A 25,826-nucleotide genomic window follows, 5' to 3' on the forward strand; every position below is an offset into this window, starting at 1 on the left:
ACCCATGTTTCAAGAGACCATTCCAAGCGACGTTAACAGCTCATACAACAAAGGAGGATTATTGGGTTATCGATTGTTGTAATGAACCATAAATCCAGTGTCTTTATTAAGTCCATGATTTTTAGTGTCTAGCAGAGTTATGAATTTAAATTCCCAGGCTCATCTTTTGAAGGTGTTGTGGAGTGTTAGGATTATTAATAATATTTGAAATTATTAATATTAATGGGAAACCACCCTACAGTAATTTAACCATACATTCCTTTATTAAATCCAAAGGCCAAACGGTACTTGATGAAGTTGCTCTTAAAAATCTAACTGATAAGCAATTTACTACAAACAGTAACAAAACATTTATAAGCATTTGATCAAGATATTTATAAACAGGCTAAACCCAGGGGTGCTGAGACCCATATTGGTTGGCTCCAGCGTGGGCTGGCAGGTGTTAGCAATGAACCTGTTAAAAGATAACTTTTTATACCCTTTAACAAACAAATGATGTCATTGCCAATTACTGGCTTCATCTAAAAACCAGTTTGAGACAGTTCACCCTTAATTCCGGTCTTAATCCAGATAAGATTTACAATCTCTTTTCTTCCCAAGGCCTTTCCTCCTTATCTCTTCCCCTCCTTTCTGAGGACCAACAGCTTTTTCATTGAACCTGGGTTCCCACAGGAGATAATGCGAATATGTGGGGTGGGAAAGGGCCCTGTTGGCTCATTTTAAGACAGATTCTTTGTTTGATTTTAAACCATCTGCAGTCACCCCTATCGGTCAGAGGCCTTCCTTTTAGAAACTTCCTATTATTTCATTAGTTATTCTTTGAACCAAATATCCTCCCTACTTCATTCCTTTTGGCTTTATCACTTAGTATTTTTGAGGCCTTCTACTTGCTACTCAGGACCTTTCTTTACAACACATATATATTTCCTTAACCAATAAGCTAATTTTAATTCTTTAATTTTATACCTATCCTACATGCAGGGTTCCTTTGAGGATGAGGACTGAGAGGTCAGATATGGAGTGATCACTTTGTGAAACATAGTCACCTATGGATCAAATGGTGTTTTTGTCTTTTATCATTTTTTTGTATGTGTTCATTTGAGAGTGTAATGATTGTCTGGTTTCACCCACATAGTTGTTATTGGGGCCTGTAGGGCACTGGAGGCGGTACACCACATGTTTTGATAGGCATGTGTAGGACCCATGGATCTTGAATGGTGTATTGCAAGCTCTATATCCTGAAAAATTTAGGGCAATGCTTAGTGAAGAAATATATGTATGTAAAATTCTGAAATTACAGTATAATCTAAACAACATATGGATACCACTGTTAGGTCCACCAACTAGAACATCAGACCTCTGCAAAAATATGAGATCTTACTGCCCTCCAGTGACTGTAGCCTGCTGGGGGTTTAAGACTAAATGCTGCTACATACACAGGTGCTGGAACTAGGGGTGCTGGGGTGCTGCCACACGCCCTGGCTTGAAGTGGTGTCCATCATATAAAGGGTTTACAATTTGGTTTAATGGTTCTCAGCAACCCCACTATACAAATTGTTCCAGAGCCCCTAACTACATAATCAGAAATCTTTCACGGATTGTTAGCCAATTATTGATAATGCACAGGAAAGACAATAACACACATTGTACAAATATCTGAATTTCATTAGTTCTCTTTACTATTGACTTTCCCTCAGTGGGATTTATTGTCAACATGAGAAGGCTTGCAATGTTACAGGATACAGCTGTCATGACTAACAATTAAGAGGTTGACAAGGAATGGGATATAATGTAGAATACTTGTGTCCCAGAGTCCATCTCTTTATTATATTTGTGTCCTTTTACTACTAGAAAGATTTAAACCATATCAGAAAAATTAATATTTCAGTTTTGTAACATTCTAGTCAATGTTTTATCAGCAGGTTTTGTACTTGTAGCAGAGTGGAGAATTTAGCAATAATAAGGAGAGTTTATTAACTCAGTTTATTAAAACAGGGTTCAAAAAAGAACTAGATAAATTCATGGAGGATAGGTCCATCAATGGCTATTAGCCAGGATGGACAGAGATGGTGTTCCTAGCCTCTGTTTGCCAGATGCTGGGAATGAGCGACGGGATGGATCACTTGATGATTACCTGTTCTGTTCATTCCCTCTAGGGCACCTGGCATTGGCCACTGTCGGAAGTCAGGATACTGAGCTAGATGGACCTTTGGTCTGGCCCAGTATGGCCATTCTTACGTTCGTATGAGTGTCTCCTTTTATTGAGTATTATATGAATGACTTTAGCAAGTCAACACAGTTGAAAGATACTAGGTGGCAACGGTTTCCCATTTTGTAGACTCTAAATAGCTATGGTTGTAGCAGCCAAGAACATCACTTGGAGTTTTACAGTCTGCAATGTAACAGGAGGACCCCAGCAATCAGAATTACTGGCTTCCTTTCTACTGCTAACATGGGACATGTGCCGTAGTTAAATGACTTTACATAGAATTACCAAAAGGCAGAATATAAAATTATTGTAAAATATTTGCAACCAGTAGTTTGTTATGAAAGTAGCTGGCATGTTACATGGTTATAGCACCTTCTAAAAATTCATCCAAAATAAGCAAGGATAGAATAAAATTGCGTTTAACTCTAAACAATACAAACTTAAAGAAGCTGAACTTTGAAAAGATCCTTCTTACTTGATGTGTCTTGTCTGCCATGGCTGAGTAACAATCTACTGAACACAGCCTTCGCCTTATAACTGCAACAGATGTAGTTAGAAAGACAAAATTGTTTCCCCCCCTATTGCTATATAATCTCCTGAGTCCGTGAAATAGTAACGTGAAGCCAATGTTGTACACAGGGGTCCTTGAATGGGTCTCATTCAGATGCTGGCTTGTCGTTCTGGTTTACCAACAACTTCATTTCTTGCTTATCTATGCTGGAATTGACACTGTCCGCCTCTTTTTCCTGCTCCGGTACACAAGTGCACCCCACAGGGATAGTGACGTAATCCTCTGTGTACACGTAGCGACCCCCAGCACAAGCTGAAGTGCGGCGCAAGATGACGGTTGGCATGTACACTGGGGTGCTGCGGAAGTGGAAATTCTCCTCACCATAAATCCCAGTGAGACAGCCCTTGCACAGACAGTACGCTTCAGGAATGTATTTGGGATACCTTGTGGGATTGTAGGAAATTCTGCATGGAAGTAAATAATAAATATTCATTTCATGCTTTTATGTAAGCCAGCTGGAAAATATTATAACAAATGTTGACATCAAATCACATTATATAATGTATTGGGGTTTTTGCCAGGCAAAACAGCTGTAGCAATTGCTGTCATGCTGCTTAGTTGTAAAGTGGAAAGAAAAAGTGCTGGGCAGCTTACTGACCTGACCAGGGTCTGGGACACGGAGATCTGACTTGCCTTAGTTTCTAAAACTGTCAGATCGAGACAGTCAGACACAGAACTGTTTTGAATCTTGAACTCAGCAGCAAAGTAAGGGGGCCACCAACAGGAGACTCTAACATGTTCAAAGCTTCAGGCTGTCTTTCACGGGGGTTTGCTGCAGCCACAGCTTTGCGGTAGAAATATCTTTTATTATCTGCCACCCTGGAATTAGGCACCTTAGCCAGGTCAGCTGTTTTCCATAACCAATTAGAGAGCCTCCCCCAGTGGTTAGGGTACTCACCTGGGCTGTGAGAGGGCTGCTGCTCTGGCCTGAGTTGATGCAGGTATTTGAACCCAGGTCTCCTGCAGGGTAGGCGAGTGACTGAACCACTAGGCTATTGGGCATTCTGGGATGCTAGCTCTCACTAGTGCCTGATGAAGCTGTTCCCATTATTTATACAAAGGGAACGGCTTCAATAGGAGAGACTGCAAAAGCTGCACCCCAGACTGCCCAATAGCTTGGTGACTAGGGCACTCTCCAGGGATGTGGAAGACTTGGGGTCAAGTCCCTGCTCCAAATCAGGCAGAGTGGAGATCCCAGGCTCTTGGGTAGCCTATGGCCCAGCCAGCCACAGAAATTCCCAAGCTGCTGCCCCCTGGCTGGGGAGTGTGTGAGTTAGGTGTGCTCTGAGCACACCTGCTGCAGCAGGCCCTGCTAGTGTGATAGGAAGGGGCATGAGAATCCTGCAGGGCTTAGACGTGAGCACAGGGCATGGAGCAGCTTGTTAGCTCTGGGACAGTGTCAGGAATTAGGCAGATTTGCCCACTGGTGGAAAGTTGGATGATTATGGGGATTTAGGTGCCTTCAGCATTACCTGGCAGCTGAGCAGGCATTTTGTGAATTTCAGTGGCATCTAAATAGGCAGTTGGCTAAGTCCCTCTGTGACTCTAGTTCCAACTGCCCACCTAGAGGTGAACTGCAAAACCAATTTTATTTTTTGCCCTCTCCTGCTATTTTATGAGGTAGCAGTTGTGTATTATTTTCATAGAACAATTTTTCTGAGGCAAAAATTAAGTTAGATTGAGGGCAGCTTGTAAATAAAGATTAAGCCACAGGCCAACTACCCTCACCTCCACATCCTTCCTCAAGAGCCACTTCTGCTCTGCCACCTACAAGAAATCAGCCAGGCAATGATGGGTTAGTTGTAGATTCAGGGAGAACTGACTACTTAAACTATAAGAAAAGTCCATAGCCCAGAACTCCTAGTCAGACCCGGCGCTTGCCCTCTGGCAGGACCTGATCTCTGCTGAGTTGGCTTAGACTGTTTTATCAGAGGACCTTACTCATCCCTCATCTAAAAGGAAAATGAATATGCAGAATTAGACTGTGGAACTCATTGTTACAGGATGTTATTAAGACAAGAAAACAAAAAATCATCACTAATAAAGTTTGCAGGTGACACAAAAATTGAGAGAGTGATAAATAATGAAGAGGTCAAGTCACTGATTCAGAGCCATTTGGATTGCTTGGTAAACTGGGGGCAAGGAAACTATATGTGTTTTAATATGGCTAAGTGTGAATGTATACCTCTAGAAATAAAGAAGGTAGGCCATGATTACAGGATGGGGGAAATCACAAAATCACAGTACTGGAAGGGACCTTGAGAGGTCATCTAGTCCAGTCCCCTGCACTCATGTCAGGACTAAGTATTATCTAGCCCATCCCTGACAGGTGTTTGTCTAACCTGCTCTTAAAAATCCCCAATGATGGAGATTCCACAACCTTCCTAGCAGGGCCAGCTCCAGCTTTTCTGCTGCTCCAAACAGCAAAAAAGGAAGAAGAGCGGCAGCACTTCGGTGGCAGCTAAATCGCGCCACTTCTTCGGCGGTGGGTCCTCCCTCTCTTCCCTTTTGGTGGCAATTCGGTGGCAGCTCAAAGAGGAAGAGAGGGAATGAGGGACCTGTCACCGAATTGCCTCCAAAGACCCGGACGTGTCGCCCCGATACCAGACGGAGTGCCGCCCCTTTGAATTGGCCGCCCCAACCACCTGCTTCCTACGCTGGTGCTGCTCCCTAGGCAATTTATTCCAGTGCTTAACCACCCTGACAGTTAGGAAGTTTTTCCTAATGTCCAACCTAAACCGCCCTTGCTGCAATTTGAGCCCATTGCTTCTTGTCCTATCCTCAGGTTAAGAAGAACCATTTTTCTCCCTCCTCCTTGTAACAACCTTTTATAGATTCATAGATTCATAGATTCTAGGACTGGAAGGGACCTCGAGAGGTCATCGAGTCCAGTCCCCTGCCCGCATGGCAGGACCAAATACTGCCTAGACCATCCCTAATAGACATTTATCTAACCTACTCTTAAATATCTCCAGAGACGGAGATTCCACAACCTCCCTAGGCAATTTGTTCCAGTGTTTAACCACCCTGACAGTTAGGAACTTTTTCCTAATGTCCAACCTAGATCTCCCTTGCTGCAGTTTAAACCCATTGTTTCTGGTTCTATCCTTAGAGGCTAAGGTGAACAAGTTCTCTCCCTCCTCCTTATGACACCCTTTTAGATACCTGAAAACTGCTATCATGTCCCCTCTCAGTCTTCTCTTTTCCAAACTAAACAAACCCAGTTCTTTCAGCCTTCCTTCATAGGTCATGTTCTCAAGACCTTTTATCATTCTTGTTGCTCTTCTTTGGACCCTTTCCAATTTCTCCACATCTTTTTTAAAATGCGGCGTCCAGAACTGGACACAATACTCCAGCTGAGGCCTAACCAGAGCAGAGTAGAGCGGAAGAATGACTTCTCGTGTCTTGCTCACAACACACCTGTTAATGCATCCCAGAATCATGTTTGCTTTTTTTGCAACAGCATCACACTGTTGACTCATATTTAGCTTGTGGTCCACTATAACCCCTAGATCCCTTTCTGCCGTACTCCTTCCTAGACAGTCTCTTCCCATTCTGTATGTGTGAAACCGATTCGAATACCTGGCAGCGGTCCGGGTCTTCGGCGGGTCCTTCACTCGCTCCGGGTCTTCCGCGGCACTGAAGGACCTCCCGCCACCAAAAATGCTGCCGAAGACCCGGAGCAAGTGAAGGACCCGCCACCGAAGACCCGGACCGCCGCCGGGTGAGTAAAAAAAATTAAAAAGGCACCTTAGGCGCGGGGCCCTCTTAGGCGCGGGGCCCGATTCCGGGAATTGGGGGAGTCAACCTAAAACCGGCCCTGTTTATAGGGCCAGCTGTGGCCTGATTGGGCCATGGCCCCAGCTGTGGCTGCTTCCCCAATCAGCCTACCCTATTGGCTCCCTGGAGCAGCCCTTTCCCAGGGCTGTTTTAACCCCTTCGGGGCTGGAGCGGGGTAACCGCCCCACTACAGTCCCCTTCCTGTTTTCTTGTGTGCGGTGGTCTCAGCCCTGGTCTCTGGCTGTTCAAACTCAGCCTCCAGGTCCTGAGCCCCTGCGGTCCAGCCCTGAGTGAAGCTTTCATCCTTCCCTTCACAAATATTATGGAGCATACAGCACACAGCTATAAGCATAGGAATATTGTCATTGACCAGGTCCAGCCTCCCATATAGGCAGCGCCAGCGTGCCTTTAAACAGCCAAACGCACACTCAACAGTCATTCTCCACTTGCTTCATAAGCCACGACATTCAGGGATAGGCAGGGTCTCCCAGGATCACAATGGGCATTTCGACTTCCCCTATGGTGATCTTCTGGTCCGGGAAGGAAGTTCCTGCTTGCAGCTTCCTGAACAGGCCAATGTTCCGAAAGATGCATGCGGCATGCACCTTTCCAGACCAGCCTGTGTTAATGGCCGTGAAACACTCACGGTGATCCACAAGTACCTGGAGCACCATTGAGAAATACCCCTTCTGATTAATGTACTCGGTGGCTAGGTGGTCTGGTGCCAGACTTGGAATATGCATGCCATCTATCGCCCCTCCGTAGTTAGGGAAGCTCATTTGTGCAAAGCCATCCACAATGTCATGCACATTTCCCAGAGTCACGGTCTTTTGGAGCAGGATGCGATTAATGGCCCTGCACACTTCCGTCAACACAAGTCCAACGGGTAGACTTTCCCACTCCGAACTGGTTAGCGACCGATCAGTAGCAGTCTGGAGTAGCCAGCTTCCACAGTGCAATTGCCACACGATTCTCCAGTGACAGGGCAGCTCTCATTCTTGAGTCCTTGTGCCGCAGGGCTGGGGTGAGCTCATCAGACAGTCCCATGAATGTGGCTTTCCTCATCCAAAAGTTCTGCATCCACTGCTAATCATCCCAGACATGCATCACGATGTGATTCCACCACTCAGTGCTTGTTTCCTGAGCCCAAAAGCAACATTCCACTGTGGTCAGCACCTCCGTGAACGCCACAAGCAATCTCGTGTTGTAGCTACTACACGTGGCGAGATCAATGTCACCACTCCTCTTGCCTTTGTAGTTTAAGGACTAACTCCACTGCCACTCGTGACGTGTTAGTCAGAGCGAACAGCGTATTGGTCCACAGTGCGGGAGCCATTTCTGCAGACTGAAGAGGCAGAGCACGCAGTACACAAACTGTTGAAAGATGGGCGCCAAATGCTGACGGAAGCACAGGGATTGCTGAGATACGAAGCAATGCATCACATGACCCCCTCCACCTTCCTACAACTCTTAGCAGAAGAGAAAAAGAGGAAGAGATGCTCTGTGGGATAGCTGCCCAGAATGCACTGCTCCAAATAGTGCTGCAAGTGCCGCAAGTGTGAACATGCTATTGTGCAGGCAGCTGACACACAACAGTGGTTTCCCTTCAGCTCTCTCTGAGTGGCGCTGTAACTGCTGGTGCTGTAACTCTGGCAGTGTAGACATACCCTAAGATTGAGCTCCTTGAGTCAATCACTATATTTAGCTTAACAAAGAAAAGGTGAAGGCATGACGTGATTAGTCTGTAAGTATCTACACGGGAAACAAATATGTGATAATGGGCTCCTCAATCTAGCAGAGAAAGGTATAACACAATCCAATGGCTGGATGTTGAAGCTAGCCCAGTTCAGACTGGAAATAAGGCACACATTTTCAACTATGAGAGTAATTAACCATTGGAACAATTTACCAAGGGTCATGGTGGATTCTCCATTACTGACAATTTGTAAATCAAGATTGGATGTTTTCTAAAAGATCTGCGCTAGGAATCATTTTGGGAAGTTCATTGGCCTGTGTTATACAGAAGGTCAGACTAGATAATCACAATGGTCCCTTCTGGCCTTGGAATTTATGAATCTATGAATAAGAACTTAGGAAGAGTCAAAAACAGGTAGGATGTTTATTCAGATAATAAGAATATCCAGTTATAATAGTTAATGGTAAAAATAGAGTATTGGAAGAGAGGTAAAATCTCATGCTTCAGGATTTAAGCCAATCTCTAATTAAAAGGGATCATGATTAGACCTTCATGGAGGGCAGGTTACCTTACATCTGCTTACTCTGGGGTTCTTGTCCCTTTGTCTGAAATACCAGGTGCTGGCCACTGTTGGAGACAGGGTGCAAAACTAGATGGACCACGAATCTGATCCAGTCTGGCAACTCCTGTGTTCCTATACGAGAGTTAAAATTTCCCTCTTCATTGAAAAGAATGAAGACATTTACTCATGTGTAATGCAAACTAAACTCATTACCTCCTTACAGTCTCTAAATTAACTAGTTGTAAGCTGACATGCTGGACTTCACATTGGTTGCCTGAACTACATTTCCCAGAATGCCACAGGCCTAGGGTCTAGGGTCACACCCACTTCCCAGATATAAAAGCCGCAGCCTGTTGGTGTATCTTTATTTTAAGGAGTATGCTGTTGTGGGTAGACTAGAGGGATCCCCCTCAGACAGAAACACAACTGATTTCAACAGCCCCATAATAAGGTAAATTTTGGCAATCGATGCATACTTTGGGTTATACCATATGGTATGTTGTTGTCTCTTAAATGTTGGCTTTTCCCACAGAACATAAATAACTCCTTTAAACTCAAATGTCAACAATGTTACAGGCCTTTTGCAACCTTCCTCTTTCTCCACTATGCCTGCTCTCTTTCTTTGGGTAATATCTGTGTGTTTCAAGATTACCACAAGTCAGATCACCATGAAATAAAAAGATTTGGGGCCAGCAAAATGGGGATGATGAATAATCTTCGTCTCTTACATTGATATATGTAAAACTCTCACCTCACACTGAACTATGACCAGTAATTTCTATGCCACACACCTCTGCCACTTGATTTAGGCTGTTATTGGACCCCATGAAAGCACTTCATAGAATATCAGGGTTGGAAGGGACCTCAAGAGGTCATCTAGTCCAACCCCCTGCTCAAAGCAGGACCAATCCCCAACAGTTCCCTCAAGGATTAAACTCACAACCCTTGGTTTACCAGGCCAATGCTCAAACCACTGAGCTATCCCTCCTGCCTAGTTCTTCACTGGCTAATAGAGGCTTCTTGCCTCATGCAAAGATATGAGTTTTTAGTTGTTTTTTACCTTCACTGATCCACCCTGAACTTTCCCCAAAAATATCCTCTAAGCAGAGGGGTATATATTCTCAATTTCATGGTGCGGGGGAAGGGCACTTGGGAAAGATAGATTGGATCAAAATGGGTGTTGTATGGAAAGTGTCTTACAATCTGAACTGTGGGGTTGCTACCTTAACTCCATAGTAATAAAAGGAAGGGAAGAAATCTGAGCTGATTCTGAGCCAAAGCCTGAATCCAAATTCTGGAAAGGTTTTGGAGCCGGACCAGAACTTCACGGCTGGTTTCTCTCCATAAAATAGGCTGAAGCTAAACTCTGCACCCAAATGTCCCTGAACTTTGAATCTGGATCCAAGCTTCTGAGGCTTCAGCCCAAATCTTAATAGGAAACCTTTACTCTAAAGCCTCATTGTCTTTCTGTGCTTTGTCTCCTTTGGGGTGAATTGCTCAGAGATCACCAGGGCTGCTGTCATGAAAAGTCCGTCAGCTTTAATGTCTTCCTTTCATACAATCTGTGCCACTGCACACCTGTTCCTGTATTCATGTGTAGAACCTGAATGTTCACGTACAGAGTCCATGTACATCCTCAACTGTGGCAAATCAGTGTAGCTCCATTGCTCATAGGATTGCAATTCATAACGTACTTGTTTCTTTCCCTAGAAAAGGACTAAAAATGTTTTATTTGTTTATAAGAAGTATCAGTACTGAATAGGTTGGGGCATGTTCTAATTTCACATGAACGCTTTCCCACATGTGACTAAAGATGTGACCATGTAATCACTGTGTTATTGGTGGTTAATGCTAACTGGCCTTTAGGCAGCAGTTCAAACATACAGAAATGATCTCCTGGCAGTCAGCTGTACACAAATGCTGTGTTTAATGTTTGTTCTAAATAAATTTAAATTCCCTACTGAACTGAAGCGGCTGGTGAAATGTGACTAGTTTTTGGCTTTGCTCTTTCTCGTGACCCTGTTGAGTGCTTTGAGAGCTCCCAATGAAAAGCAAACTTCCTGCTGTTTGCTTAGTATGATTGCAAACTTTGAAAGGCCACTTTGTCAGAAGGGGCAACACTTGCAAAGCATTGACTTGTCTAAAGATTTGGTTGTCCTATAGTGCTGTGCCTGTAGGTGATCTTCATAATCCTACTTTATCACTTATGTTGCACTTTACAATTTCCGAGCGCTTTACATGCACTCTGTCAGATTCAGTGCTGGGATGAGCACCTGCAATCCCGCAGAATTGCAAAGTCAGTGTCAGTGTGTCCGTTCACACCAGCAGTCGATTGTCCAATATATATGTAAAACAAATTAAGTGTAAAGTGAATTAACTAAAGAACCCTACAACACCTCCAGTAGAGAAGTAGGTACCTCTCCATAACAAAACTAGCACCATTGAAATCTCCACCCTGTAAACTGTTCAGAATGTTCAGTAATGGGAGGATGCTCTGCATTCTAGAACTCTGATAAGGTCCAGTTGATCATTACACAGATGCATTAAAGTAAGGATCTGATTAATAGCAGATTTGTGTTCTGCGGCACCTCTGTGCTATTTCACTGTATCATACGATAATGCTGAACTCTGTAAAATATCCTGGATATGGTGCTTGAAAAAGTCAATGGAAGTTTACTCACAAGAAAAATCCCTTCCCTTGTATAATTTCTTTTAAAGTACTGCAGTTTTTTAAGCCAGCCTGAGCCTCAGTTAGCAAAGATGAAGATGGATTTCCTCCTGTAATTCTTTACTAGAATTTTAAATACATGAGCACTAAAACTGGCATTTTTATAGAGAGAAAAATCATTTGTAAAAAACAAAACAAACACACTAATAAAAACCATTATCACTTGGAAGAGGGATGACTGAACATTAGATTATAATAAGTGTATGAAGAAGAGGGTATTAGAAAGTAAAGGATATTCATCACCTTCCCTGTATGGGAAGCAGGACAAGACTCCAACAGGAGATCAAATCACAATTGGTGCTGCTGTAGTAAAATTCCATCTGACTCCTACCTTAAATATTTTGTTGTACTAAGTGTTATTCAGCAGGACTCAGCGGGGGAATAGGATGGCCAAGAGGAACCCAGCAATTTAGCTCCTGTTTAGGAAATTTTGGAGATGTTTGTTAATATATTCATCTTAGGGTATATCTTACTATGTAACCCACTGCTGAAGTAATAACCTGAAGTATGTTGTAAAAAGGAGATGGTAATTATTTAATTAACAATGACAATGAGCCTGATATTGTACAGAACACAAAAATAAAGGCAGGCTAAGGCCTTAAACCTGCTTCAGGATCCACTAGTATGGACACTTTCCCCCAGGCCTGGGGGCTGCAGAAGCTGATCCTGATGCAGGATTGGGTCCTAAGAGACAGACACAGAGAGGCTATACTGGGGAATCCAGAGGTGAGAGGGACTTCATGGTTGTTTTTGTGTAATGTATCTAGCCACTTCTTGTGGGACTCAGGGAGAAATGGATTTTTTGGAGAGACTTGAATACATTCCTACCAATCAGCTATAAATGATTATTACACTATTTATATACTGGAGGATAAAAACAAATCTGATTAATACACCTGCCTTATTGGAATGCCTCATGCACCCACAACTAACTATTGGATGGACATTTTGCCATGGATGTCAGGGGGACCAGGATATACCATGATTCCTAGACTGAAGATCAGATCCTGCAAACATTTAGTTGTGTGTAACTTTACTCGTTGAGTGGCTCTGCTCACATGAAGAAAGCTGCTCATGTGTCTGTTGATACAAGTTTAGTGTGTGGGGCTTCTCTTACTTTAAGTGAGCGCAGCCCCTTCTGTTCAGGGCAAGCAGCACTTTGCAGGTGGCAAACCAAGCACTAGTACCAATGTTACTGAAGCAGTGCTAAACTTGAGCAATGACCAAGAAGCACAGGCCTTGCCAGCTCCTCCCAAAAGCAGATGTCAGTTGACCCCAATGCATATTCATGTAATATCCTTAGAAAGGAAGAGCAGTCCTTGAGTAGACATATGACCCTCCAGAGCACAGGCAACCTGCAGGGCTCACTGTTCACAGGAGCTCTTGCGGTAAGCATGGATAATTCTGGGCCCCATCTTGTGAAGTGCTCAGCAAATCCAGTGAGATCCTGAGCGTGCTCAATTCCCATTGACTTTAATTTAGTGACTTCAGTTTACTGGCTCTTTATAGCTCTGCAAAGTAACAGTGATATGGGTAATTAAATTTCATGCGACAGGTCGTATACTGATCTTCTTTGGCCAGCAGGATGGGATTTCAATATTAGGCAGATGTACTTTTATGCATCCCCCCTCCAACAGCCTCCCCCTGAAGCACCACGGGTTAGGTACTGCCAGCAGCGAGATCCTGGACCAGATGGGCCTATGGTCTGATCCATATGGCAACTCGTGTGTTTTGGAGGGGTAGCAAGCCAAAAAATGATGTAAGTCTTGATGTTTGTATAAGCAAATGAAGGACCAAAGGATAGGAAAGCAGTAATAAATGCAGAACAAAGACAAGGGAAGAGGCTGCAGATGGATCGTGCATGCATCCTTACAGCCTAAGTTGATTGCTTTGAAAATATATCTGTGTAGATGGATATAGAATTACACACTTGGATGAGGGATGTGGTAGGTGAGTGTCAGACACTAGGATTTCAGTGCAGCATTTGATTCTTTCTCAGGAACTCTTATATGACAAATCCCAGGTGGTTTGGCTTGGAATGCTGTCATGTGAACTGAGAGATTAAATAAGGAACTGTGATAAATGGCAGTGTGCTGAGCTGGGGGCAGGTGTCCTGGGAGGTACTACAGGGCTTGGAGCTAGGCCTGGACTGACTTAACCTCTTCATTATTCATGATGGGGGATAGAATTAATGATGGGGGTATAAACAGGATGTTAATGATAATGAAATTTGCAGATGCTGCTGCATTGAGAGCTGCTGCAAATACCAAATGAAGACAGAGAAATAATACCAAAGATCCCAGACAGATTAAAATCAGGGGCAGAAACATAAATTTGGGAAAAAATAAGCTAATGCACCCGGAAAGAAAAAAAAATCTATAATGTAGCTCTTGAATGGCAGAGAGAAAACTGGAGAGCACTAAGGCTGCTAGACATCAGGGTGACAGTGTGTTTGTGGCAAAATCTGAGCGTTTTTAGACCTGCATGTTCAGTGGTGTCATGTCACAGAGTAAGGGAAGGGACAATCCCTCTGCATGCAGCACCAGTGTGATCATACCTTGGACTCTACACTCACTTCAGGGCAGGCACCCTGCCACCAGAAAAACACTGGCAACTTAGCGGAAATTAGAGCAACAAATGATGATCAGATTGATGGCGGACAGTGGCTTGCAAGGAAAGTTAGAGAGAAGCTAGGCTAAGAGGCTGCTAAAGTGGGGATGATCATTATCTACAACAGGGGCGGGCAAACTTTTTGGCCCAAGGGCCACATTGGGGAATAGAAATTGTATGGTGGGCCATAAATACTCAGAAAATTGGGGTTGGGGTGTGGGAGGGGGCTCTGACTGGGGGTGTTGGCTCCGGGGTGGGGCCAGAGTTCAGGGTGTGGGAGGAGGCTCCGGGCTGGGGCGGGGGGGGGGAGGTGAGGGGTATGTGAGGGGGTGAGGGCTCTGGGGTGGGGCCAGAAATGGGGAGTTCGGGGTGTGCGAGGAGGCTCCGGGCTGGGATGGGGGAGGAGGTGAGGGGTGGGTGAGGGCTCTGGGTTGGGGCCAGAAATGGGGAGTTCAGGGTGTGGGAGGAGGCTCCGGGCTGGGGCGGGGGGGGGTGAGGGGTGTGTGTGAGGGGGTGAGGGCTCCGGCTGGGGGTGTGGTCTCTGGGGTAGGGCTGGGGATGAGGGGTTTGGGGTTTAGGAGGGCGGTCTGGGCTGGGATCAAGGGGTTTGGAGAGCAGGAGGGGGATCAGGTCTGGGGCAGAGGGTAGGGCCATGGGGAGAGGCTCAGGGGGTGCAGGCTGTGAGTGGCGCTTACCTCAAGCGGCTCCGGAAGCAGCAGCATGTCCCTTCTCCGGCTCTGCACGCTGCCCCGTCCGCAAGCACTGTCCCCACAGCTCCCATTGGCGTGCATAGGAGCTGGAGCGGAGCCACGCTGGGTCCAGGAGCCACGTGGTCTGGCTGCCAACGCAGTGCCCCGGCCAGAGTGCTGGAGTGGAGTCGAGCCGTTGGTGCAGCTCGCAGGCCAGCTTAAAACTGCTTGCGGGCCGGATTCGGCCTGCAGGCTGTAGTTTGCCCACCCCAGTCTACAATGACTCAAAGAATGAAAAATATCAAAGAGGGAGAGGAAATATTTAGGGTGGCACTTGCAAAGCTAGATAACCACTGCAACAACTTACCCAGGAGTATGGTGGATACTCCATCACTTGAAATCTTTAAATCAAGATTGCATATCCTTTTAAAAGATATGCTGTTGCTCAAACAGTTACGGGCTGGATTCAGGCATTACGGGGTTAAATTCTATGGCCTGTGATACACAGAAGGCCAGACTAGATGAGCTAATAATCCCTTCTGGACTCAGACGTCTATGAAATCACAGACTGACATTAAGAATTTACAGTACCATAGACAGTAGAGGACAAGAGAATATATGTCTTAAATAAGATAATACATTTTTATTGTTTATCGTATGATGGCTCCTGGAGCCCCATTATAGTAATGATCTAATAAGACTGAATATCAGGCAAATTTTCCTGCCAACTAGATCTAGTTTTAGGCAGTGAATGCTAGGTCTCTGCATCACTGGGCCAGTAGTTTGCAGGACAGCCCCAGGATTCCCCTCCAATCATGTATTATTTTCAAACATTCTTTTGCCTTCATTCTGAGCTCCAATTGAAAATTTAAACTAAAAATAAAAAAACAGTTGTTATAAAACATGGGGGGCTTCTCTGTTGTTCAACACAAGCTGCCCTCAAGGTTGGGAGGAACTCCCCAAAGCCACCTCTTTGTCTTCCTTCAAAACCCTCTTCAAAATTCTCCTTTGCCATGATGCTGACAAAAAGTGTGAGGCCAATGACGTGCAGAGACCACTGCCTCTCTCACTAACCAATACTAGCTCACTGTTTCCTTGTGCTCCCAGTCTGACTGTATCCATCTGTTGTCTCTTGTCTTATACCAAGAATAGCTTGTAAACCCTTGGGGGCAGGGAATGTCTTTTTGTTCTGTGTTTGTACAGTGCCTAGCACACTGGGGTCCTGGTCCCTGACTGGGGCTCTTAGGTGACACAGGAATACAATACTGTAAATAAATATTAAAAGTCTAGGGTTACTTGAATGGCTAGAGAGAGGTTGGGGCTGTCTGACTGGCACAGTCTGAGATGTCTGGAGGAGGATTTATGGCTTTATGATCCCCCTTTTCCTAAGACTGGCCCCATTCCTGTGGTTGGTGCTGGGTGAACAGACGGCTGTACCTGTGCTGAGATCCACTGAAGTCAAAGAAGTCTGTCCACACAGATACGATGGCAGAATTGAGGCCTTGCTTTGTTGTTGTTATCCCAGGTAGAACAACATCCTGAGAGGACCAATATATGGCAGAACAAATGGGTGTGAAAAGAACAGTACTTGTGGCACCTTAGAGACTAACAAATTTATTAGAGCATAAGCTTTCGTGGGCTACAGCCCACTTCTTCGGATGCATATATAGCCCACGAAAGCTTATGCTCTAATAAATTTGTTAGTCTCTAAGGTGCCACAAGTACTCCTGTTCTTTTTGCGGATACAGACTAACACGGCCGCTACTCTGAAATGGGTGTGAGTTAGTTAAGTTATTGGTATATGCTATTCTCAGCATTTCAACATATTTGGGGTTTCTGTGTATTTTTTATGTAGCTATAAAAAAAAATCCTCAATGTTTACAAGAAAATGTAATATTCCTAAATACGAGTTTGTCTATAAAGGCCTCATTGAGCAAATGAACTGTTTTTATCTCACATGGGATTATTTTTTGAGCTAAAAACAAGCAGGGAACATGCCACAAAGTAAATATTTATTGGAGGTCCTTAATGAGGTGGTATTTTTATCTTCAAGCCTGCTGCCCGACTGTGACTTTGTCCTTTACTCAGAGCATCATAACAGGAGCACGTATGAAATTTAAAGAGAAATACAAGTTCTTTTGGGTTTGGGCTTGTTTTTAACTCTCTATTGTTCAGTCTCCTTTTAGAAGATTGAAAATAAAGGACCCAGTCCTCTATTCCTTCTTCAGACACAATGCCCAGAGAAGTACAGGGGACAGGATCATAGCTTGTTTTCAATGCTTTAAAAAACTCATTTTATTTTACTTCCTTGTGTGTGGCCTGGCATCCTGAGAGAGAGAAGCCAACCCCTTTGTAGTGGGGAATGTGAAGGTACCTCCTTGGAACATCATAACTGTAAACATGGCACACGTTGCACTTGGATGCATTTTAGATCCCAGGACAGGGTCTGGGCTTAAGGATACTAACTGCTATGAAATCCATGGATCTCACTGTTATGCTGTGTCCACACACACACTTTCACTATTAGTTTTTTTTAAATATCTTTGTTACTCAACAGGATTATCACCCATAGCCCCATGGGGGCTTCTGACCTAAATCAAGGCATTGTGAAAGCACAGGGCCTCCTGCCTCCTCATCCTGATCTTTTCTGGATTTCTCAAAATCGCCGAGTTTCAGTGGGGAAAACCCCTTCTGTCAGAGTGAGAGTGGCTGCCCCAAAAGGAAGGATCAGATAGCATTACCAAACCCCTACACTGGAGTAATCTACACAAAAGACAATGTGGACCTAAATTTCAGCTTAACTTTCCGATTCCAGGCTGTTTTCAGGGCCAGCAGTCAGGAAAAATACCTTTTTATTTCTGAGTTTCAGATATGGTACGGAGGATCTTAAGAGTCAAGCATGAAGCCCCATGGTATTGCTGATACTGAGGGTTTGTCTCCACTACCAGCTAAATTGGCACTGCTGCAATCGATGCAGCAGCGTCAATTCAGCGGGTCTGGTGAAGACGTGATAAGTTGATGTGAGAGTGCTCTCCTGTTGACTTCAGTACTCCACCTCCCTGAGAGGCCGAAGCTGTGTCAACAGGGGAGTGTCTCCCGCCGATATAGTGCGGTGTAGTCGATCTAAGTTACATCGACTTCAGTTACATAACTTAACTAGTGTAACTTAGATCAACTTACCTCGTTAGTGTAGACAAGGCCTAAGTCGTCATTTAGAGTATAACTGCACTTTAGGATATGGTAGCTTTTGTTTATTTAGTAACAGATTTTTTTTTAAGTGTACAGTAATGTCTCTCTCTTTGAGGAAATCATTTTAAAATATTAATGGTTCCCACCATTGTTGGTGTTCTGCTCCTGCTTTCTTCATAGTTTATTTTTTCTGCTAAAGGCCAAATGCCTCCTAAATGTTTAACTTTACCTTGGATTGGATTTCCTTTATTTATTTTCAGTGAAATGTTAGGTAATCGAGTCATGTTTCCACCCACATTTCTCTCATGCACGTATCTGTTATTTCCTGCTGTAACTGAAAAAATAAATGTACTGAAAATTCAGAGCTCTTCACTGAAGAGGTTACTGTCCCTTAGTCCCAGTCTATGTCGTTATATCAGATTCCTGCACTGTCCTAGGCTCTGACTGCCAGTCAGATGCTTCCTTTCACAAGGTGCAGTTTATTAAACAGGAAAGATTGTGTAATTTGTAACTACCGTTCCCTTTCCAACGGCATCTATATCATGTCCGACCTGGTATAAAGCTTCGTTTCAATGAGGAGTGTAAGAGTGCTCCTAAACTACAGGCTGACTTGACCAATTGTGGGTGTGTACCTCCATGGAACAGCTGCAAAATTATGGGGGATTCTTGGTGGCAGTTTTACAGGAGAGAGTTGATTCTGCATGGGGCAGTGTGTACCAAGTGCCACCTTCGGATGGTGGTGAAAAACTTTCTATTTAAGAAAAAAGCTTAATGTCAACTCTATTTCCTTGTTCACTTCTCTTTCTAGCCTGTTTTATGCATTTCTCTTGCAGCTTTATATTTTTACCTCACACTGCACTATTTTCTAGCATATTTTAATTCTTTAAATCTCTTTGTCTGTTTTTTTTCTAATATCTTTTAACCACTGCGCTCCCCAAGATGATTCCTCACACCTCAGGATCAATGCTACTGAACCCAGCCTTCGGCCCGACACTTAGTTCTTCCGTCACTGCAGAGCAGCAGGCCAGGCCATTCACACCCAACTGCAACATCAAAGGAAAGTCAAAATGACTCCTGAGTCAGCACTGACAGCAGGTGGGGAAGTGAGTGGGCTTCAGCCTTTTTCTTGGGGGGGAACACGGGACCTTGACATTATTGTCAATGTTAGGAGTAAAATCCTGGCCCCATTGAAGCCCATGGCAAAGCATCCATAGGGCCAGTATTTCACTCCAAGAGTGAAATACTCTTGTGTGTTCCAGCATCACTACTCCATGTGCAAATTATTGTGAGACATTCTCTTAGAGACTGATGCTCAATACATCTCTGTTCCGGGAGGCTTGTCTGAACGGAGCTAGGTCCTTACATGAAAAGTAGAATCATGCCACAAAGTTACAGAAACCTTTATGCATGTTAATTAAGGAATCTCAGGTTTTCAGAGGTGTAGATTTTAAGCCCACAAGGGACTGTTATGATCATCTAGTCTGACCACCTGCATAATATGGACCCATAGAGCCTCACCGCAGCAACTTCTGCATCAAGCCCATAACTTCCTACTGAGCTAGCACTTATCTCCCAGAAAGACATCCTGTCTTCATTCCAGCCTTCCTTCTCTACCTGCCTTTGTTGTGCTCTGTGCCAGGGGAACAGCTCTGATCTGACAAGAAACTCGGCCTGTGAAGAAGACCATGGCAGCGGTGGCCCCATAATCCCCACACTTGGCTTGTGCCACCCTTGCGAGTGTAGCAAAGTAAATAAGGGCTCTAGTCACCTGTAAGACCAGGGGGAGACGCTGTGCAGGTTGATAGGGAGGCGGTACTTTTTCTCAGTGGCTGCTCTGCCCCCTGCCGGACAGCTCATGTTATGTTCTTTCTCCAGCGGTTCCAGCTGCAGGGTGTGGTGGAAGGCGCTGAGCATGCCCGCGGTGAGCCTCCCATACAGCTGTTCCAGCAGCTCCTCCGGCCGATCGGCGCAGGTTCGAGTCCGCACCGGGCGCCTGTTCACCTTGAAGGCCTCGGATGTGGGGTGACCCAGCCCAGCGAGGAGAAGAGCTGCCAGCAGCACCCAGCCCTATAACAACACAGCGAGAAACGACGCTTCCTCGTGGGCTGCTGCCTCCTTCCTGCCCTGCCCGCCAGGCCGCGCGTTCCTATGGCCCCTGCCCAGCGGCCGCCCCTGTAATCCCCGGGGCCGGCGCCGGGCGATTCGTGGGAGTTGGGGGCACGTCTCTGTCCCCGAATCCAGCGCCCCTCTCCCCCCTAGAGGAGCCCCCACTGCACAGCGCTCTCCGCTCCCCTGGCACCGACCGAGAGCGCAGCTCCGCTGCCTCCAAATCCCCCTGCCGGGTTCAGCTCATCCCAGCCCTTTGGAAACGCATCTGATCTGTAGCGCTGCAGCTTTTACTGCCCCCCGCTCCCCCCCCCCCGTTACCCTGGCTCTGAATCAGCCCGCGCCAAACGGGAACGAGCCCCAAGGCATCAGCTGGCAAAAGAGAGAGTGTGTGTGTGTGTGTGTGTGTGTGTGTGTGTGTGTCGGGCGGGGGGGAGGGCGTTGATCGCAAGACAGAACCACAAGTGTCTGCCCGATCGTCTGCTTCCCCTGGCACCGTATAACGGAGCCGACCCGTTGCCCTCCCCCCGCCCTTACCTGGCCTTGCTGCATGGTGGGACTGGGCTCAGGCGAGCCTGGCCGCGGGAGCTCGCCGATGACAGCGCCGGGGTGTTAGAGACCCGGACTCGCTCGGTGGAGGAGCTGGAGCGAATGTTGGACAAGTGCCCCGCGGCTCGCTGCAGCGCCCCGGGTGCCAAGAACATTTTAGACGCTCACAGCGGAGGCTAATTTTCAAAGCCTCGAGCTCGCCTGTCCCGGCGTATGGGGAGGAGTGGGGAGGGTCAATGAGCCCGTGTCCGAATATGGCAAGCACCCAAGGACGCTGCGCTGAGCAGTGCCAGGCGAAGGGAACAGCTGGGTCTACCTGGCTCCTGCCAGATGCTGCCCGTGTCAAAAGCCAAGCCCCTAAATTGTACCGTCAAAATAGAGACCCGGCTTAATTGCCCCCGATGCTCCCAAACCCGCGCCCCGCTGCATCCGGAGCATAAGCCCTGCAAAAACCCGGATCCGGCACCTGGAGCTGCTGGATCCCGCCATATTTTGGGCCCTAACCTGCAAATTCTAATGCTTGACTAGGGAACATGTCCAGCTGCTCCTACTGCACTTAGTAGTTTGGAACAGGCGCGAGCACCACAAAAAAAAATCAGTGATGGCCCCTGGATCCGGATGGATTTGGCGCTTTTGGGCCCCAAATCACAATCTGTACAATCATGGACATGGAAAACAAACCGAGCCACTCTTACTTCACCTGGGTGCGGCTGTATCATGGTGCACTGCACATGCACCGCATGGCTCCTGCTGATTCTAACATTCAATTGAAACATGTTTAAAATTAATCTGAAAGATGTCTCAGGCCCCACACTGCTTTGAAAAGTTCACTCAAGAGCCAACTACTGTAGCTACCACACATAATGTGATCAGTCCCTCTGCAAAATATGTGTGCGAGGGTTTCCAATTTAGCTGTATCTAGAAAGATCAAGATAGGAACTCTGGGCTGCTATAGCTTCCCTGGAACACAGTAGCTTGGAACAGAGTCCTTTAATATACAAGATCCTGGTCTAACCAGAAGGTAACACTTTGTGGGCCTAAATGGAAAAATAGGTACAGCTCTCCTGGATCCAGGCCCATATGTGGGCTTTTCAAGTGTGGCAGAAGGCTCATTTCATATGGGACCAGGAGCCGCTGGGCTTGGTCTCTATGTAGTAGAATTTAGAGGTTGGTGGCCCCAAAAATTCTGCATTTGGCATGGTCCAGGGGTACCATATGTTTCTGCATTGCTCTTGCATGGGGTTGTGCCAGAACCTGTGCTTTCTGTTATCTATTTTGATGGTAAAGTTTGGGGGGATTGGTGCCCCAAAATAGTAGGACCCAGCAGGCTCCAGGTGCTGGCTATGTATCTTTGCAGAACCACTGAAGAGGGGTGCATTGGGGCGGGGGGTCTGGATTTTCCCCCCAGTAAATTTGGAGCAGTTGCACTTCTCTATGTAACTGGGATTGGAATTTATAAAACTAGCTGGCTGTAGGCAGCAGATCTATCTTGTGTTTGTTGTGGTGCTGTACCACTTCGCTGAATGGTCTGGATTTTTGGTGCACTAATGGCTGCTTCATTTTTCTTGCATTTAGCCTGTAGAATTGGGGGACAGAGAGTTGAAAGTTTGGCAGGATATATACAGTATCCAAGGGGGAAGGGATAGCTCAGTGGTTTGAGCATTGGCCTGCTAAACCCAGGGTTGTGAGTTCCCTCCTTGAGGGGACCACTTAGGGATCGGGGGCAAAATCAGTACTTGGTCCTGCTAGTGAAGGCAGGGGGCTGGACTCAAAGACCTTTTGGGGTCCCTTCCAGCTCTATGAGAGAGGTATATTGTCCATGTTTTACCATTCCTGTTGGGCTGGGAGGCATCAGCATCCCGATTTTCCTAGTGAAGCCGAAGTGGCTATGTTCCCTTTCTATCTATTTTGCCTTGGGACCCAAAATTGCCCAACTGGGGTTTTGCCGTGCACATGCTCTAAATTCCAGAATATGTATGTGCACTAGGAGCAGCAAGGCTAATTCTCTATTTAGACATTTGAATTTGGGGGCTTGAGGCTGAAAATGTGGCTGGATCTAGGTTTTTGTAACCCTCCTGCACTAGCCTCCATTGAGGTCAGGATTGTTTTGGTGCAGAGCCATTTAGAATTGCTCTTTATTTGGATGGTATAATTTGGGAAGTTGGGCCAAAGAATGGCAGGATTCAGACAGATCCAGCTTTTATCTTTTCCCAAAAAGATTATCAGAAAAGCACTTTGGAATTGCTTTCAGTCTACATTCATATGGGAGAAATGAAAGGAACAGTTAGTTTATACACATGAAGCTCTACAGGTCAGAATAGAAAGATTGTGTCACTGCTGCCTTCAGAGTATGGATGGTAGAGATTCTAAGCAATGAGTACAAGCCTGATTGCAAATGGCTGAAATAATTCTTAGTGACCATAGACTAGGATCAGCACTTCAGAGCCAAACACCTTAGAACGGGATCTGAGCTTTGCTGCTTGCCCTTGCCTTTAATGATTGTAACAAACCCTGGATCTATTCTAGAGGCGTTTTATACCACACTCATGACGGTAGTCTCCTGCACAGACAAGATTTACCCTTATTGGAGGGAGTTCCCTTGTGCCAGAGGAGTGAAGTTGTTACCACAGTCTTCATCCTGCAGCTTTAGCTGATCTTTTAGATGCCATGGAGCCTCTTTTAGACAAGGACTGAGACTTTGAACTTGATTTGACATTCTGTGGGAAGCCAGTGTAGAGAGCAGAGGACAGGTTTGGCAACAGGTCATACCTCAATGTGGCTGAGAGGAAGTGCTGCCTTGTTCAATATTACTTGACATTTCCTCACTGCTGAAGGTTTCATGGCCAGGTATATTGCATTGCTGTAATCCGGCTGAGAGGTGACTAAGGCTTGAATAACTGAGGCCAGTTCATTGTCCACCAGGCTGGGACAAAGTCTCTTTGCTAACCAGAGACAATAGAAAGCATTGCTTCCAGATGCTGCTATGTGAAAGCTTAGTTTCAATGAGGCATGTAAGAGTGCTCCTAAACTACAGGCTGACTTGACCGATTGTGGAGGTGTACCTGCAACCAAAGAAGACTGCCTCATAGTTGCAAATCTTCAAAATACTTTCCTCTGACCACCAGCATCACCACTATCTTTCTCAGGTTCCACTTCAGCCAGCTGTTCTTTACTGATGAGCAGATCCCATCCAAGCACTGGGCCTTCTTGGTGGCAGTGGTTTGTCTGTATGTACTGAAGGATAGGTAGAGCTGTGGGTCATCTGCACACACTTTGGAAAATTTCAGATGTAGATCCAAATTATGTCGCTCAGGACCACAACTGTTAATTAAAGGCCCAATCTTCTGGTCTTTATTCAATCAAATTTCCCATTGAATTCTCTTGTAACTTTGCAGCTAATGAAAGTTTTGCTTGAGAGTGTGGAGATTTGTCACTGTACCTAGCTCTTTCACCTCTATTTATTAAGAGCTCATGTTTCAAGAGAGTGAACAATAAAGTGTATCAATATGTTTAATATGTACTAGTGTAGTGTAGTTTGACTTCAGTGGGCCTTGGATGAGGCCCACAATAGCAGCTGCATTGCATGCCTAGTTTTCTACATCATGAGAGGGACAGAGAAATGCAAAATTCTGACCTGACCATTGTGTAATGGCCCCATGTATGAGCAAGGTGCTAAGCTACTGGTGCAGTGCGTGCCCTAGGCAAGGCTTCCAATCCCTTCTGATGCTGCAGGTCCAGGACTGCAGGAATTGCTGATGGAGGCAGCTGAGGCCCCAGAGTTACTTCCTTTGTCATGTCCCAAACTTCAAAAATTTGAAACAGGTTTATATTTATTGAAAACTATTATGGCTGGATGGAACCCATATGGGGCAGCTAGGCTTAGCTCGTCAACAGCTAACTATCTTTGAGGATCTCTGGACCCTAATTCCTGGCCATGCAGCTGTCTTTGATGCAGGGTTCTACCCCAAAGACTTCTCCAACAGATGATCCATCAGCCAAGGGTTGATGATGTCAAGTGATTTGATTCCATCTCTTGGGTTTGGAAGTTGGTTCAAGTGCCTGGTTGATTTTGTGGTTAATATAAATCCGTCACTTGTGGTTATCAATGTCAAATAATTAAGGCAATGTTTATGTCACGGAGGTCATGGATTTTGTGACTTCCAGAGAGCTCCCTATAGTCTCTGCTTCAGCCCTAGGGGCTGCAGGACTCTGGAGCAGACAGCCAGCGGGGCCCTGGCAGGGTTCCAGCAACAGGTGACAGCAGTGACAAATGACAAGGGGCCCCCTGCAAAGTTCCAGTGATAGATGACAGACTCTTGAGGGGCCCTCCTCAGGGTTCCAGCGACGGGCAACAATCTCGTGTGGGGACAGGGGGACGCCTTGGGTGAGCGGCTGGGGTGTCCCATTTTCTCTTTGGGAAATATGGCCACCCTGTAAATATCTCCATATCAGACTTGTTCGGTTCACAAGTAAAATGATGTTTTTTCTGTCAGTTCTGCACACAACCTGGGATCTGAAAATCAAGCTCAGTTCTCAATAACTAATATTCTGCAACTGAAATCGAGTTACCAATTCTGTTGATGACGCACATGCTAGAATAAAATCCAGCGCCCTCTGACCACACACTGGGCTAACAGAAGTAAAATGACAAAAATATGATACTTTCCTTTTAAACACCCAAGGGCTGACCTCGAGTGAGGAAGTAGGTGCCAATTTTGAAGTCTGAGTGTAGCCGCATTTTGGCTCAGATTCAGCAAATCATTTAAGCCTGATCTTAAGTATGTGCTTAAATCTCATTCAATTAAGCATTTGCTTATGTGCTTTGCTGAATTGGGCCTTGAAGATGACAGTGTAATGTGTGACACCATTAAAGTAAATCAGTTCATACTGATTATGAAATAAATTCTGCTCTCTCATTAGGCCTGTGAAATTCCCATCCTTCTTGCATGACCTTTGAGGTATTTGGGGTTGAAAGATGCTATAAAAATGTAAACCACTCAAGAGACATCTATGCTTGATACTGTTAGAATGTGTAATATCTGTGCAAACAAAAGCTTTATAAATTTGCTACAATTCACAACCAGTTTGTTAGAAAAGTGCCTGAGCACTGCTTATATGCACGATCAAAACAAAAAAC

General features: G+C 45.5%; 1 protein-coding gene across 2 annotated transcripts; it reads right to left on the reverse strand.

The window, feature by feature from the left end:
- Positions 1-1,657: 1,657 nt before the first annotated feature.
- IL17D (interleukin 17D) lies at positions 1,658-20,843 on the reverse strand. Of its 2 annotated transcripts, XM_054015476.1 has the most exons (3): positions 20,678-20,843; positions 19,803-20,101; positions 1,658-3,184 (listed from the first exon to the last, which is right to left on the reverse strand). In XM_054015476.1, the coding sequence occupies exons 1-3, from the start codon at positions 20,690-20,692 to the stop codon at positions 2,866-2,868; spliced, it is 633 nt and encodes a 210-aa protein (XP_053871451.1). In that variant the 5' UTR covers positions 20,693-20,843; the 3' UTR covers positions 1,658-2,865. The 2 variants fall into 2 exon arrangements, with proteins under 2 accessions (XP_053871451.1, XP_053871452.1); XM_054015477.1 differs by lacking the exons at positions 19,803-20,101; positions 20,678-20,843 and adding an exon at positions 14,852-15,500.
- Positions 20,844-25,826: the final 4,983 nt, after the last annotated feature.

This window comes from Malaclemys terrapin, chromosome 1 (genome assembly GCF_027887155.1).
Source record: "Malaclemys terrapin pileata isolate rMalTer1 chromosome 1, rMalTer1.hap1, whole genome shotgun sequence".
In the NCBI taxonomy this organism is placed as follows: Eukaryota; Metazoa; Chordata; order Testudines; family Emydidae; genus Malaclemys; species Malaclemys terrapin.